Source organism: Myotis brandtii, unplaced genomic scaffold, assembly GCF_000412655.1.
Source record: "Myotis brandtii unplaced genomic scaffold, ASM41265v1 scaffold123, whole genome shotgun sequence".
Lineage (NCBI taxonomy): Eukaryota > Metazoa > Chordata > Mammalia > Chiroptera > Vespertilionidae > Myotis > Myotis brandtii.
Window position 1 is genome coordinate 4,565,802 of NW_005354291.1, and position 15,141 is coordinate 4,580,942.

At 36.6% G+C, this 15,141-nt stretch overlaps 1 protein-coding gene across 4 annotated transcripts in view; it reads left to right on the forward strand.

Moving 5' to 3' along the window:
* Positions 1–15,141, forward strand: part of NKAIN2 (Na+/K+ transporting ATPase interacting 2) — an 805,068-nt gene that overhangs the window by 376,754 nt on the left and 413,173 nt on the right. For all 4 annotated transcript variants that reach the window (XR_001360684.1, XR_313172.2, XR_001360685.1 and 1 more), the window contains exon 2: positions 6,477–6,614. Coding sequence is in view for 1 of the 4 variants with exons in the window: in XM_005858952.2 (XP_005859014.1) it covers positions 6,477–6,614 (138 nt within the window). In the remaining 3 variants the exon portion in view is untranslated. The remainder of the gene's footprint in view (positions 1–6,476; positions 6,615–15,141) is intronic.

The following is a 15,141-nucleotide window of genomic DNA, read 5'->3' on the forward strand; positions in this document are numbered from 1 at the left end:
TCAGCCACGAGCCAGGCTGATGGCTGCCAGTACTGCAGTGGTGGTGGGAGCCTCTCCTGCCTCATCAGCAGCGTTAAGGATGTCTGACTGCAGCTTAGGTCTGCTCCCTGCTGGTAAGTGGACATCCCCCGAGGGCTGCTGGGCTGCCAGAGGGATGTCTGATTGCCATCTTAGGCCCAATCCCCCCGGGGAACAGGCCTAAGCCAGCAGGTGGTCATCCCCCTAGGGGTCCCAGACTGTGAGAGGGCACAGGCCGGGCTGAGGGAACCCCCCACCCCGAGTGCACAAATTTTTGTGCACCAGGCCTCTAGTAATATAATACTCATAATAACACTTCATATAAAGAAATGGTTGAAAGACTTTTATTGACAAATTATTCCTTATAATTTTTCTCTAACATTTTGAGTGATCTGTTAGATGAAACTCTATGTATATGGCTGGAATGTGGCTGGCTTCTCATTGCATTCATGTAAGGGATGTTCTGTATATGTCTATATCTGTATCTCTATCAATATCGATATCCTTATCTCTCTATACATGTGCATACAAACACACTTTTTTTACTTACTCTATTTTCTGCAAACTCAGTTAAATTTGATGAATAGCTTTAGACTGTTTTTCAAATGTTTAAAATATACAAGAAATTTGATTGAATGTTTTATCAATGATATTTTACTACATTTTAAAATTGAATTTTTAGGGAGAGAGAGAGCGAGGGAGATAGAAACATCAATGAGGGAGATACATCAATTGGCTGCCTCCTACAGGAGCCCCAATGGGGATTGAACCTGCAAGCCAGGCATGTGTCCTGACAGGGAATCAAACCCAGGACCTCTTGGTTCCTGAGTCAACACTCAACCACTGAGCCACACCTGCCAGGCAATATTTTACTACTTTTAACTTAGGGGTGATATGATTATGGTTCAAAGCTTGGACTCTAGGTAAATCATCCTCACCAATTAACAGTCATATAGCCTGGAGCACTTAATCTCTCTGCCTTAATTTTCTCATCTTTAAAATGGAAATGATATTTTATGTTTCATTAAATAAGCTTATATCTGTAAAAGGCTTGGGATAGTGCTCTGAATAGTAATCGTATATATAAAATGTGTGCATGCAGACAGAGAAACCAGGTGTATGATTTAGGAGTACTTGTAATGCTTTGAATTTTCAAGCATAAGGTATGAAATACATTTCATAGTTTGACAGAATATATCATTTTGAGCCTGTTCGAGTTATCTATGCTACATTAATGGAGTCTATGGTGGAACCCCTAAAGCTGATAGTGAACATCATCTCTTATTTCATTCACCCATGGACAGCCATAGGCGCCTTTTGTCAACAGGAAAACAAGCATGATGACTGCCTCTTTTCAAAACAGAACCTCCATATCGGTGTTCAATTCAATACGATGGCTACTTTCCAGGGCACAGAAGACATGGCATTTTAAATCCCCAAAATAATGTACCTCAGGACAAATTCTAACGTGTTTCTCTAGGCATCTAAACTACTATTCTTTTATGTTCCTGGTTGCAATGTCTGATATAACCCACCGCCACAGTGACTGCCAGTGCATGGTCTTGATCTTGATAACATTCGTGCTTTCATTTCAACTCTTGATTGGCCTTTAGCAGTCAGTAAGTGAGGCTGTCACTCTATCTCCCATCCTTATGAAATTGAATTTTATGAAAGAGACATAGCCTAGAGTTTGAGAGGTTTGATTGACATCTTCCATATGGCTGCCTTGCTTCAGTCACATAAACGGTGCCCTGGAAGGGCTGGTGTCTTCCTTTAAGCAGGGAAAGAGCAGATAGGGGGGAAAGAAGACAGGGAAGACCCCAGGCGTAGGACTCTCTGGCATCCACTGCTGTTCCCTGAGATAGTACGCACGCCCCCCAACTCCAACCCAGTTAGATAGACAGCGTTTGCTAAACAGGAAACACTGATGACAGTAATTACATTGTTAATCCACCGCTTCAAATGGGGAGAGGGCAGGAGTATTGGAGGGGCATTTTACCTCGTTTTGAATTCACACAACAAAAATCCATACAAAGATATACAAGTGTTTATTAAGACCCAAGCTGAGAGCTACCTAGCCATCACTTCTCTGATAATGATATATGAGGCATGTGTTTGGACTCTTTATCAGCTTTTCAGAAAAACATATATATCTGCAATTTTACCTAGTTGACAAATTTCAAATTCTCCAGATGGCAGCTTTAATATGTTTAATATGATTGTGCTGTTCAAAAATAGCAATAGAGTTATCTCTAGAGAAAGTCATTTGCTATGAGAAGGCAATACCATATGAAACTACGAACATTGCAAGCTTTTTTTGCTACTTGGCTTTCACTGAGCTCTCGATGAATAAAAAGTCAGTACTGAACAAATAGCTAATGCTAATGATGAACTTAGCAACTGATTCTGCCCAATTCCTAAAGTCCCTTATTGAATATAGTCAACCCATTCCTCATATGCGTTTCCCTGTGTTGGTAATGTTAGCCACATCGAAATGTTTTTGTTTGTATGTACTTGCCACATGAATAGACTTGGAAGTGGATCAGAACCAAATACGTAGATCTAGAGTGAGGGTGTCATTTGAACAGCTACACCTGGGCCCTCTTGAGAGTTTTGATAATTTCTGCCTAAAAACCATTTCAGATATTAGCATATCTCATAATATAAGGCTGATTCTGCCAGATAACATACAAATTGTCTGATTCATCTCATCACGTATTCCCAATCCCACACTCACTAGTACCTTAGGTATGCTTTGTGTTGCTCAGTACTTATAAAACATCATCAAAAGTCATATCTGAACATGACAAAAATGGATAATATAGTCAGTCACATTAATGATCTAAAAGAAGAGTATAAAGTATATATCTCCATAGATGCAGAAATAATTGGTAAAGATCAGCCCCTATTTATATTAAAAAAGTAAAAAACCTCCTAAGTGATAGTGATGGAAGGGATCAGAATTCTTTGTGGAAAGCACCAAGTTATAATAATAAAAGCATACTATGCTAATTAGACCAGACATCCTTCTGGACATCCTTCCAGACGACCTTCTAAAAAAAGCCAGGACTGTGAGGGAAGCCTGGGTCCCAGGTGCCTGATGGCAGCCAGAGAGAAGCCCGGGTCCTGGGTGCCAGAGGGAAGCCGGTGCCAGCAGCAGGGGGAAGGAAGGCCTACTCTTGCATGAATTTCGTGCATCAGGCCTCTAATGCATTTCTAGTACGTTAGGGTTCAGAAACCAAACACACAAAATACCCCACAATTTATAGAGAGTAAAATAGACAAGCATGAAAGAGACTTATTCCATAAAATTTTAATATGAAAATCACATACTCAACAGCAGTATATGTTTTCCAAGGCATATGCTAGTACATATATTTGTAAGTCAGGTGATTGAAAGAACATAAAATTTATATATATATATATAGAACAAAAGGTCCAATGAGAGAAAGGGGATAACACTGAGAACATGGGTTGAAAGAGGCAAAGAAGAAAATAAAATGAGCAAAACAAAAAAGGAGGTTTGCCTTGACCCATAATGGTATAAGGTCATGATCTGACAAGTGTGATCAGACATTCTCTGGACTAAATAAAGAAGGTAAAAATGTAGTGTGTCCTGTAACAAGCAGATGTCAGCAACATAAACTGTGAAAGCATTTTGTTTTGCAACTAGGTGTGCCTGGAGTTCACACAGTAGGGACAGACACAGGGGCCATGCACAGAGACCTACATTTCTGTTCTAACACTTACCACTTCTCAGACTTCAGCGGATCACTTAGCCACACCGTCTCTTAGATTTCTCACTCTGAAAAATAGGACAATAGTAGTTATCTCCCGGTTTTTGTGCAGAATCAATGAGACAACACGTGACTTGGAATAGTGTGAATGCCCAGCACAAAAGTAGTTTAACAAATATGTTTTCTCTTTCCCCCAATCCCACATCCCTCCCGGTAATTTTAAAATTGATCCACATCCTGTTGCAAGGGATTCTTGGAAAAAAACTATAACTACTTCTCTAAGTCATTACTATGATACTCACTGAATTTTTTCAGCGAATCTTCCATTTTTTCAGTCCTAGCTCTAAATTACACAATCCATGATAAAGCTATTTATGATGGCTAATAGGGCCAATCAAAAAAAGAGGAAAAGGCAGAAACATTGTAAGTGAAGAATTGCACATTAACTTATTCAGTCTGCATAACCTTGTAAATAATATTTGATGACACTATTAGTTCTGTCATAAAAAAGGCTGATAAATGTTGATGTGACTTTATTTTAGCTTTGCAGTCGTAGCAAGTATATTATCATCTATATATTCTTTATAATTAATGATGGTAGTGCTATTTTCTTCCATAATTCAAGCATTAATGGGGATTACCCGCTGTTTGACTGATGTGCTTCATCCTCTCTACTTTTCCCTGTTGTGTCCCCACAGTCATAATGCTCCAATTTATAGTTTAAATTCTTCTTGATGCTGTTTTACATCCCTACTCACTATTTATTCATAGGCTATGGATAAGAGAAATATCTTTTAGAATGGGCTTTTACACAGATGATTAGCAAGGGTGCTCTGAGAATCACCACCTATTTTTTATGCCATTGATGTATTCCAACAAGACACATGTAACACCACCTAACATCATAGTGGGTCTCCTTTTTAGGAAGTATTAACTGCATGGTCACAGTTGAAGGACTGTTTATTCAGAAGGCAGTTCAAGGTTGTGAGTCTGGGGTCACGTGCAACTTCCATGCCAGTCTGGTTATTAATCAGTCAGAACATTACTTTCCACTGTTGGGACTCTGTTGGCATTTGTGAATTTCTATTATGCAGGCTAGAACAGACTTAGCTGCTGTTTCTGTAAGCATTGCCAAGTGAATTTCACCATTGACTAAGTGAAAATGAAGATTTGACGAGGCAGGGCTGTTACATTGCAACCATGACAATGGTACCCAGTGTGCCTTAGGAAAAACAGGTGCTGTGCTAACAGTTGTCGTGAGCTTCTTTTCTCTTTCACTGCCTGATGGAAAAATGTGCTGCTCAGCTAAAGAAATTCAGTGGGACTGATGATCATTCAAGTGGTCTTTAAACTGAGCTACACGTATTTCATTTAACAGTTTCAAGAGTTAGGATGTCCTTCTGACAAGAATTAAGTTTAAACCAGTGATGTTGGTAACGGGGGTTTTACAAATAATTTTCCTTTACAGCCTGAGTTAAAAAAAAATTTGTTGAATCTTTGTTTGGAACATCAGGTCCTTTCACAGTGTTTTAACTCAAACAGACAGTTTATTGTCATTCCACCAGGGGCAGGCAGGAAGAATAAAGCTAGGTTTAAGACACCCCTTGCCCCTTGCTTCAGTAGATCTGAAGAGAGACTTGCCAGCTATCCAGGTTTCACTTTTCAGTATAAAATGCCACTTCTGGACTAGAACCAATCTTAGTGTTATTTATTTGGTATTTTTTTGTTTTTTGGTTGCTTGGTTGATTGGTTTGCTTTCCCCCCTGACTGCGTATCTACATGTGTCTTCATTGTAAAACTATAAGCACAGATGAATGTAGGAGAATTTGAAAGGACTTCAGTCCCTTGCTTTTTTATAACAGTAATGCTTTGTTTTTATTTTTTGTTTCCATTGGAATAGAAAATTAATTCCATTATATGTCTACATGTGATGATCCTCATCATCTGTAAGCACAGATGAATGTAGGAGAATTTGAAATGACTTCAGTCCCTTGCTTTTTTATAACAGTGATGCTTTGTTTTTATTTTTGTTTCCATTGGAATAGAAAATTAATTCCATTATTTAATTTTCTTTTAGAGCCCTCCTTTTACCTGGTTACTGTAGCTAACGGGGTATGACAAAAAGCCATGTTTGATTTACAATGCAATACTCTTAGGGTTAGAAGGACCCTAGATATTAGTTGGAGTCCTGCATTTTGCAGATGAGGAGTCAGACCCCTAGAAAAGGGAAATGACTTCCTGGGGCACTGCAACTGCTTAGTGGCAGATCTGCGTGTAAAATTCAGGCCTCTTGACTTACTCCATAGTTCTTTTTCTTCTATATCAGCCCCTCTTGTCCTATTCCCTTACATAAGGACCTTGAGCAGATACTAACAACAAACCCTTCCTGTGGTCTCCCCGAAGAACTTTCTGGTTGATGAGCTCAAGTGCTTGACAGTGACTATGGCAATATACGTAATTTATCCTGTGACTGCACAGATGACATCCTGTGAATACTGCTGGAGGCCTCTACAAACTCAACACTGAGAGGATTGTTAGTGTCTATGGATCCACAGCTCCCATAGTTTTCATTTGAAATAGACCTGAAAATGTCATTCTCACTGTTAAAGACGAATGCCGGATATGGGTACCGCAGTTATAATGGCTAATTATGGTGTTAGTGAGATCCAATGCTTTCTTTCACCAGTGTGCTCACCTGTATATCCTGTTTTGTTATTCTAGGTTTGTGTGCTGGAGAGGCAAATATTTGACTTCCTTGGATATCAGTGGGCACCTATCCTGGCAAATTTTGTACATATTATTATCGTCATTCTTGGTTTATTTGGAACTATTCAATATAGACCTCGTTACATAAAAGGAGTAAGTACCCTTCCAACCTTTTTCCAATGTTACTGAAATAGAGAAATCTATGAAAATGTCTTAAAATTTTATATGCATAACCTCTCCTTAAAGTAAATATGTTTGTTTTCATAGTTTCAGATGGCATCTACAGTAGCTGAAAATGTCAAGTTTAAAGCATATGACAGTGAATGTAATCCAATTGTTTTCATAAAGTGTACTTACATCAAATTTTCTTTTGTAATTAAAAGCAGAATTATGCCCCTATGCTTCTAAAGCATAAAGTCATAGCCTCTGACTTAATAGATTTAATGAAAATGTTCCCATTTTAAATAATCATATTTTAAAACTGAATAAAGATAGTTTAAATTAATACAAATGAATTTATAGTTTCAGTGTGAACATATTAATACATATTAGGGTTAAAAATTGACATGTTTGAAAGCCAAAAGAGTCTGGACCAATATCTCTGTGTTCTCCATGATTTCCTTTTTGGCTCAGAGAAAGTATTTTGCATTCCCACTCAAGTTAAGCTTACTTAACATAAAAGTGAAATCCAACTGTGTTGCAGTTGCTATGGGAACCATAACTTAGGATTTTTTTACTTTTGTATGTGCCTCAGATCTCAGCTATAGCTCTTCATTAATGTCTTTTTTTCTGTCTCATCATTTTTTTCTCTGTCTTCTATTTTAACAAGGGAAAAGTCTATAGGCATTTATTTAAAATTATAAAGTGAGTTTGTGGTAAAAGTAGACGTAGAAGATAGCACAGGTGAAGCTCTGCCTTATTCAGCACAAGCCGGCAGGTTGTCTGGGTTTCAGGAAGCCCTCCCTCACATAAAAGATGCCTCCTATGACCTGTTCTCTTTGTCACCGGGAACCCAGATAGTGCTCCTTGGTTCAGAAATAGGCAATATGATAGCAACTGGGGCGCAGACATTCACTGTCTGGTTAAAGATGAGCAAAGAGTTCATAGTCTTTTCAAAGTGCACACCCAGAAATTGAGTGCATGTTATATCTAAGGCTGTGTGCCCATGTAAATCTCTTAAAAAGACAGATGTGTTCTCTTGCAGAGTGAAGTTTTTCATTGCACAGGATATTAATAGTATGGTTCAATTTTTGTACTTTGATCCAATATAGGCACACTCTTACAGGGTTTGGGAGTGAAGTCATAATACCTGGGTTGAAATCTTGCATCTGCCAAACTCTGTGTGACTTTAATATTTTTGCTTATTGATTGAGTTTAGAGCGAGAGAGGAAAGAAGAGAGAGAGAGAGAGAGAGAGAGAGAGAGAGAGAGAGAGAGAGACTTTGATTTATTGTTCTACTTATGTATGCACTCATTGGCTGATTCTTGTATGTGCCCTGACCTGGGATCAACCCTGCAAACTTGGCCTATTGGGATGATGCTCTAACCGGCTGAGCTAAACTTTGTGTGACCATAGAGAGCATAACCTCACTGATCCTTAGTGTCCCTATCTTTTAAATGAAAGCAATAATTATATTAATCCATATGATTTAATTAGTTTATATATTATAACCAATTATATAAAAGATTCTTAACTTTTATTAATAAAAGACTTTGAGGTTTCTCCATGATTTTATTCTTACAAATGATGCCGCTCTGATCATTATACATATAGATATGTCTTCTCCATTTCTATGAGGTTCTTGGGACAAAATTCTAGGTATGGATCAAAATGTTTGTACAGCTGAAACACTCGGAGGTTTGTTTTGAGGAATAAATGAGATATTCTATAAAATGTCCTTAGCACAAAATTTGGTGTTTAAAAATTTGTCCATAAATGTTAGCTATAAGAGTGTTCTCTTTATTGTTATTATTATTTGAAAATAATACTAAACTGTATAGATTAACAATAGGCTGGCAGGCACTTTAAAATAGAGTAAGGTGTTCCAAGCTGTTAGTTGAACTATTTCTGGCCCTTTTAGTCCAAGCTGCTACAACTCTAAAATATGGTACGTGATTTCTGTGTATCAAATTATAATTCCATCCCTGTAGATAAAATACATACCCACAAATCTTTTCAAGACGGGCTGCTCTCTCTAGCATGAAAGGTAAAAAAGGATGCCATGGGACATCTTTAAGATTGTTAGAACTTTTGGGTAGCTCAGAAAGTCTGAAATCTTTCTGAGGTCTTAACAAGGTGTCTTAGAGCTACATCTTTAGTTTGATCTTGACTAGCAGACAGCATTTTGAATTTGATCTTTTCCTTGAGACATTGTCTTACTTGGAAAATCTCTTGACAGCTGGAGATACTGTAAATGTGAAACTTTTATTTTCTAAATCAGCAAGTTCTGAGTTGGAAAAATATCCTGTAAATTATACTTGAAAAATGAATTGTTCCTTTTTGTTCATTGTTCTCTTAAATATCATGTTATATGTGTTTAAAAGGTAACAAGTGACACTGTCAATTCTTTGCTTGAAACCCCCTTAGCCTGGCCCACAAGTTTATAGGTGTGTTCTCTGTCTTCCCAGTTACTGCAGGCTCTGGACAGGCTAATTGTTCTGACAATTGTCTTCCTGAGTCCTTTTGTCTCCGGCCCTCTGAAACAGTTTCCTTACGTTGTTTCTGTCTCCACCTATAGTCTCCTTGCTGCCCTCTGGCCTCCACCTGCCTTCTTGTCTCCAAACTAATGCTGAGTGTTTTGGGTTTGTGTTACAGTACCACTCAAGTTTTAGCACCAATTTCTGTTCTAGTTACCTATTTTGGTGTAATTTCTGTATAACATACCATTTCTGTATAATTGCATTCATGGAATCTGGTGGCTGTGATACCATGTTGAAAGTCAAAAGTGCAATCAGGAAAATAGATAATTTGCCATAAAAATTGAATTAAAATTTTTCAATTTCCCTTAATATGGAAAAAAACAACAACAGCTACTACAATTAAAAGACATTTCAATGGCATCATAGATGCAAAAAACTTTGGTCAACGAAGGACCTGGGTTTAACATCTTATCAAACAATTTGAAACTTATATAACCAATTCATTGTGCATTCTACCAATTACACTAATGTTATATGTTATACTACATAACATAATACATAATACATTATGCTGTTTTTATATATATTATGCTATTTCCATGTCATTATTATAAACAATTCCCTATTTTTTCCACAAAAAATTCCTCATCTTTACTTGCAATTTAATTCCTTAGGAAGAATTTTCTAGGTATAATGAAATAATATGAATAATTTTAAGGCTCTTAATATATAACTGAGAATTACCTACCCCTAATTATTTTACTGAATTTTCCTCCCACCACTGTACAGCAGAGTCTATTTCACTGCACTCTGGCTAACCTTGAATATTATCTGTTCTCACTTTCGCTAATCTGATAGGAGAAGAAAATATATTTTAAATTGCCTTTCTTATTTTTACTGAGTTGGGCTTTTTCATATGTTCATTAACCATTTTTATTTCTTTATTTCTTTTTTGGGAGATTATCTTTTGGTGTTCATTGTTCATTTTCCCCCTGGAGTCTTAGTGTTTATCTATATATGGATCACATAGTAAAGATATTTAATATTTAAATATTATAAATTTTCATTTGATACTTATTATTTTTCTCTTATTAAAATTAACTTTTCTTTCTCTTTGAGATTTCTTGTATTGCTTTAAACATTATAAAATGTATATATTATTTGAAAAGTGTAATGTTAGGCCTTGATTATCTTTGGGTCTAAATTTACTAAATCAAAAAGGCAGATACCCTGAAATAGAGTCTAAGAAATGCATCTCTTTCCACATTTGCTGTTTGTAAAGATTTTTATTTATTGATGCAACATTTTACTCTATGCTTTGTTTTGTTAACTGGAAAAAAAAAGCCCCAAAAAAGCATGTTGGCATCATCTGAAACACAGAACACATGATCAACAAATAAAATGTAGAGAGTATTGGTATATTTAAGAGTAAAGAAGAAATTTAAAAAAAATTAAAACAGTTCATTGGAACAGGAAGTCATTAGTATTCTTTGAGGGCCTCTGGCTTTCAAGGAGTATAATATATTGAAGGGAAATGAAATTGATTATTTCAATTCCAAGCAAAGGAAACCTAAAGCCAGAATTCACAGAAAGCATCTAAATTGTGTAATTCTCAACAGTATCAGTCCCCATCCCCCCGCAAAACAAAACAAAACAAACAAACAAACAAACAAAAAACCACAATTAACTCTGGTGAAATAATTCATGAATAAACACATACATGGCTCCCATGAAAGCATTACCTTATTTTACCTTATGTCATAAGTGGAATTGTTTAATGCATCTTTGTCTGGGCCCGTGGCAAGCAAAATGTGATTTGGGATATCTAGTGTTTATTATGAATGACAAGAAAATGTTAATGAGTTGCACTGCTTTAAATTTTCTCAAATAATCTGAGGAGTGTGTACGTTTCTAATTGCTAATGGCACAGCAGTGTTCTTGGTGATATTGCCAAAGGACATGATGCCATAGCACACAAAAACATTTCCTTCCTTCCTTCCTTCCTTCCTTCCTTCCTCCCTTCCTCCCTCCCTCCCTCCCTTCCTTCCTTCCTTCCTTCCTTCCTTCCTTCCTCCCTTCCTCCCTTCCTTCCTTCCTTCCTTGTTCCTTCCTTCCTTTTCTCCTTCCTTCTTCCCTCCCTCCTCTCTCCCTTTCTTTCTATTTAATGAAGTTATTTTGAAAGAATAAAAAATACCTTATACAGTTTGGATCTACTGGCTTGATCAAAGAAACCCAGTCCCAAAACTAGATATGAATTAAAAATAGCTAAAAATGTATTACTCAAATGTTATAAGAATGTAGAAGAGTACAGCATTCCAAAATCAAGGTAATATTTGTAAGAATCATATATTTTATTCTTGCCACTTTCATTACCCTCCACCTTGATACCTTTCTCTACAAATCCTATAAACCTCACCTGAACTTCACAGCACTTTTGCCTAAGCCCATATGACTAGGGATTGGTAAAGTTAGGATGTGCACCCAGATCCTCCTAACTGCCAAACCCATGCTGTTAACCGCTGTATTGAACTGTCTCCTAGGAGCACAGCTGAGGGGGCCACGATCTAGCTGAAAGGTTTTGTTAAAGTTGTTGGCAAGTTTAAAATCCATTATGGAATTTGCAGTTGGAAGAGCATTAGATTTTAAATTGTGGTCGGCCAGCTCTATATTAAGGATTACATTTTTAACTTTGTATTTAATGAAGAAATGACCTCATCTATATATATAAAAGCCTAAGTGACTGTTACGACTGGACGACCGGTAGCTATAATGCGCACTGACCACCCCAGGGGCCAGATGTTCAATGCAGGAGCTGCCCCCTGGTGGTCAGTGCACTTCCACAGCCAACCTCCCGTGATCCTCCCCGCGAGCCTGCCCTGATCGGCTGATCTCCGGCCAGGCCAAGGGACCCCACTGTGCATGAATTTGTGCACTGGGCCTTTGGTGTTTTAAGAATTAAGAACAGAAAACCCTTAGTGATAGATATTTTAGTCTTGGGGAAGAACAGTATCACAGGGTATCCTTAATTTCCAGAAATTAATGTTTGAATTATATTTTATAGCAATAAACATTTTGATGTTGACAATGCTTATGTACACATATATGCATATATAATATAATTTATATATGATGTATAATTATATATTAAGTATGAATATATAATTATTCATCCACACTTATTATTTGAAAAGAACTTCAAATAATTGATGGGAGAATTTGTTTCTATGTAATTGAAAAAATACCCATAATATATACCAAAAATATGTATGTATAGTACATATCTAATGGAGATTCTTTCCAGGACATCAGTAGCTAATCCTAAAATCAAATGAATGGGGAAGGTTAGATTTTTTTGTATTTTGTTTTGTTACTGAAAACCAAGAGATTAAAATAATGTGGTTATAGCTAATTTGATAAAGCAAAGCTGTGATGATTAAAAAGACAAGCCAATCTTCATACATTTTCATTCTTTTTGTTTTAAGAGTAAAAAACTGTTAGGCTATGTATATCATTATATCCCATTGATTCTTCCAAAATAATGGAAAGAACTGAATATTCTTTCAGTTCATGTATTAAAGTTTTAAATGGTAATTTCAGCTTATTTCTGAGTACCAAACTTGGTTCCTTAATTTGGACCACAATGGTGTTTTGTTTTCTTTGTTTTTGTTTCTGTTTTTTCACCACAAAGTATCTTTCAAGGTATGGCATGTGCTTGTCGATGAGGTCTCCCCGTTGAGGGAGGGCACAGAATAGAAAGACAATAGTGAGGCATTTTCAGACAAGGCTTCACTTGCTCTGACTCCCTTCACTGTGCTTTTCCTGGAGCCAGCGTGGTAAAGGAAGGATCCTCATCATCCTGGGCAAGGCCTGTGGGGCGCCCGGTGATGGGGAGACAGAAGACCTAGTTTATAAAAACCTTCTAATGTGGCAACTTGGGAAATGTATAGACACCTCAGAGGGTCTGTGAAAGCAACTAGTCACATACTCAATGTGTATTATAAAAGAAAACTTTTCTAAATTTCTGGAATTTACTGTTTACTGATGATCAGCTATGATTTGAATTTTAATTGTTCATGGAACTCAGATCCCCATGTACCATATAACCAATAGGAATAAATGGGGTGCACTCTCTAAGTCCTATTTTCACACCATATGCGTCTTTCACTCTAATAATGTTACCTCCCTAAAAATATATGCACTATTGCAGTCATTTTTAAGTTGTTTGTCTATGTTCAAATAGTTGTTTTGCCTCTTCTATTTAATTTTTCTAGGAGCAAAAAAAATCTCCAAAAGAAAAGTCACTGCAGCTAAAGCATTAAAAATGTGCACTTTCTGTGTTCAGGACAGAAAATCAATGTAGATTAGCGGTAAAGAGACTTGGAATAGTAGTAAATTAACAGTGACTACTGTTAATGACTTAGACTAGTTTTGGAAAATAAGTCTTTTCCCATAAGCCTAGACGAAGGAAAAACCCATCATCATTACAAGTTTTACAAATTTAGCCCACTCTAAAATAAATGTCATAATGAGACATGGTGAATGCAATTTATTCTCAAAAGGATATTTTCCTTCTGGGATCTATGGGCTGTTTATTCTATAAGAAGAAACTTGCTCATGTTCTGATATTAGGCTGTGACTAAAGATTTACAGAACATGGTTAATATAAATCACTACATTTTGACCATCTAAATTCATGTTTGCAATCATTGAATACGTTTAGAAAAATGTTTAAAGGAATATGTTGTGATATATATGCTTGTATTAGTTTCCTTTCTAAAACAAAAAAACAAATTAACTCATGTAGATACTTTTTTAAACTAAAAAATAAAATTTGACATAAAATAAAAGTCCTTTTCCTTACTCCTCTCCTGTTGATCTTAATTTATTTGTAATTTTTCTGGAATATATACCTCAGATGTCTGTAAAAGCAAAGTCATTGTAGTCTAATATATTTTTTAATTTATATTTTATAGTCTCTTTCTCCCTCCACTGGACTTCTGGTTGCCTTTCTTTATTCTTATAAGAAAAAAAAACGCTTTTTTAAAATCTCTATTGTTGAAAGTATTACTTATGTCCGCTCCCCCTCTTCCAGCACACTCTTACCCGCCCCCCCACCACACACACACCCCAGGCCTTCACCACCCTATTGTCCATGGGTTATGCATATATGCATACAAGTTCTTTGGTTGCTCTCTTCCCACCCACCCCTTTTTTAAAAAACAATTTTTCTAAATATATTTCTAATTTGTCTTCAATCTATGGCTTAGTATTTATTTTTCTTCTTATTTTGGAAACTCATTACTTTCCTGTTTGAATTTAGACCATGAATTTAGACAATTTCTTTACATGTGACCATGATTTCATCGGTAGCTTTTTGGTTTTTTTTTTTGTTTTGTTTTGTTTTTTAAATATATTTTATTAATTTTTTACAGAGAGGAAGGGAGAGGGATAGAGAATTAGAAACATCGATGAGAGAGAAACATCGATCAGCTGCCTCCTGCACACCTCGCCACTGGGGATGTGCCCGCAAGCAATGTACGTGCCCTTGACCGGAATCGAACCTGGGACCCTTTCAGTCCACGGCCGACGCTCCATCCACTGAGCCAAACCGGCCAGGGCTGTAGCTTTTTGTTTTAATGGTGGCTCTTATTCCCTGGAGATTTATTCCTCTCATAGTATTTTGTCCATTTGCTCCTAACAGAATTGATTGTTCTCTATGTTTGGTAAACATCTGTCTTCCTGCTCTGCTCTCCCGAGTTAGATTCATGCTTGCTTAGATCCCGTGAATTTTCTTTCTGATCTTCTTCACAAAATTTCCTGAAAAGGTGAGATAACATTTCTGAGTTTATTCTTCCTTTGTACACTGGAGAAATAGTTTTGCTAGGTGCAGAATTCATGATAAGAATTATTTTTTAAGTAGTTAGCACCAAAAATGTAACAAGGTAGGGGAGAAGCCCCAATCACTTAACTAGCCTCTATTTAGTTACCTGTGCACAGTGATATAATGCAATCATTTGAGTGTGTATTATGCAACCAGTATG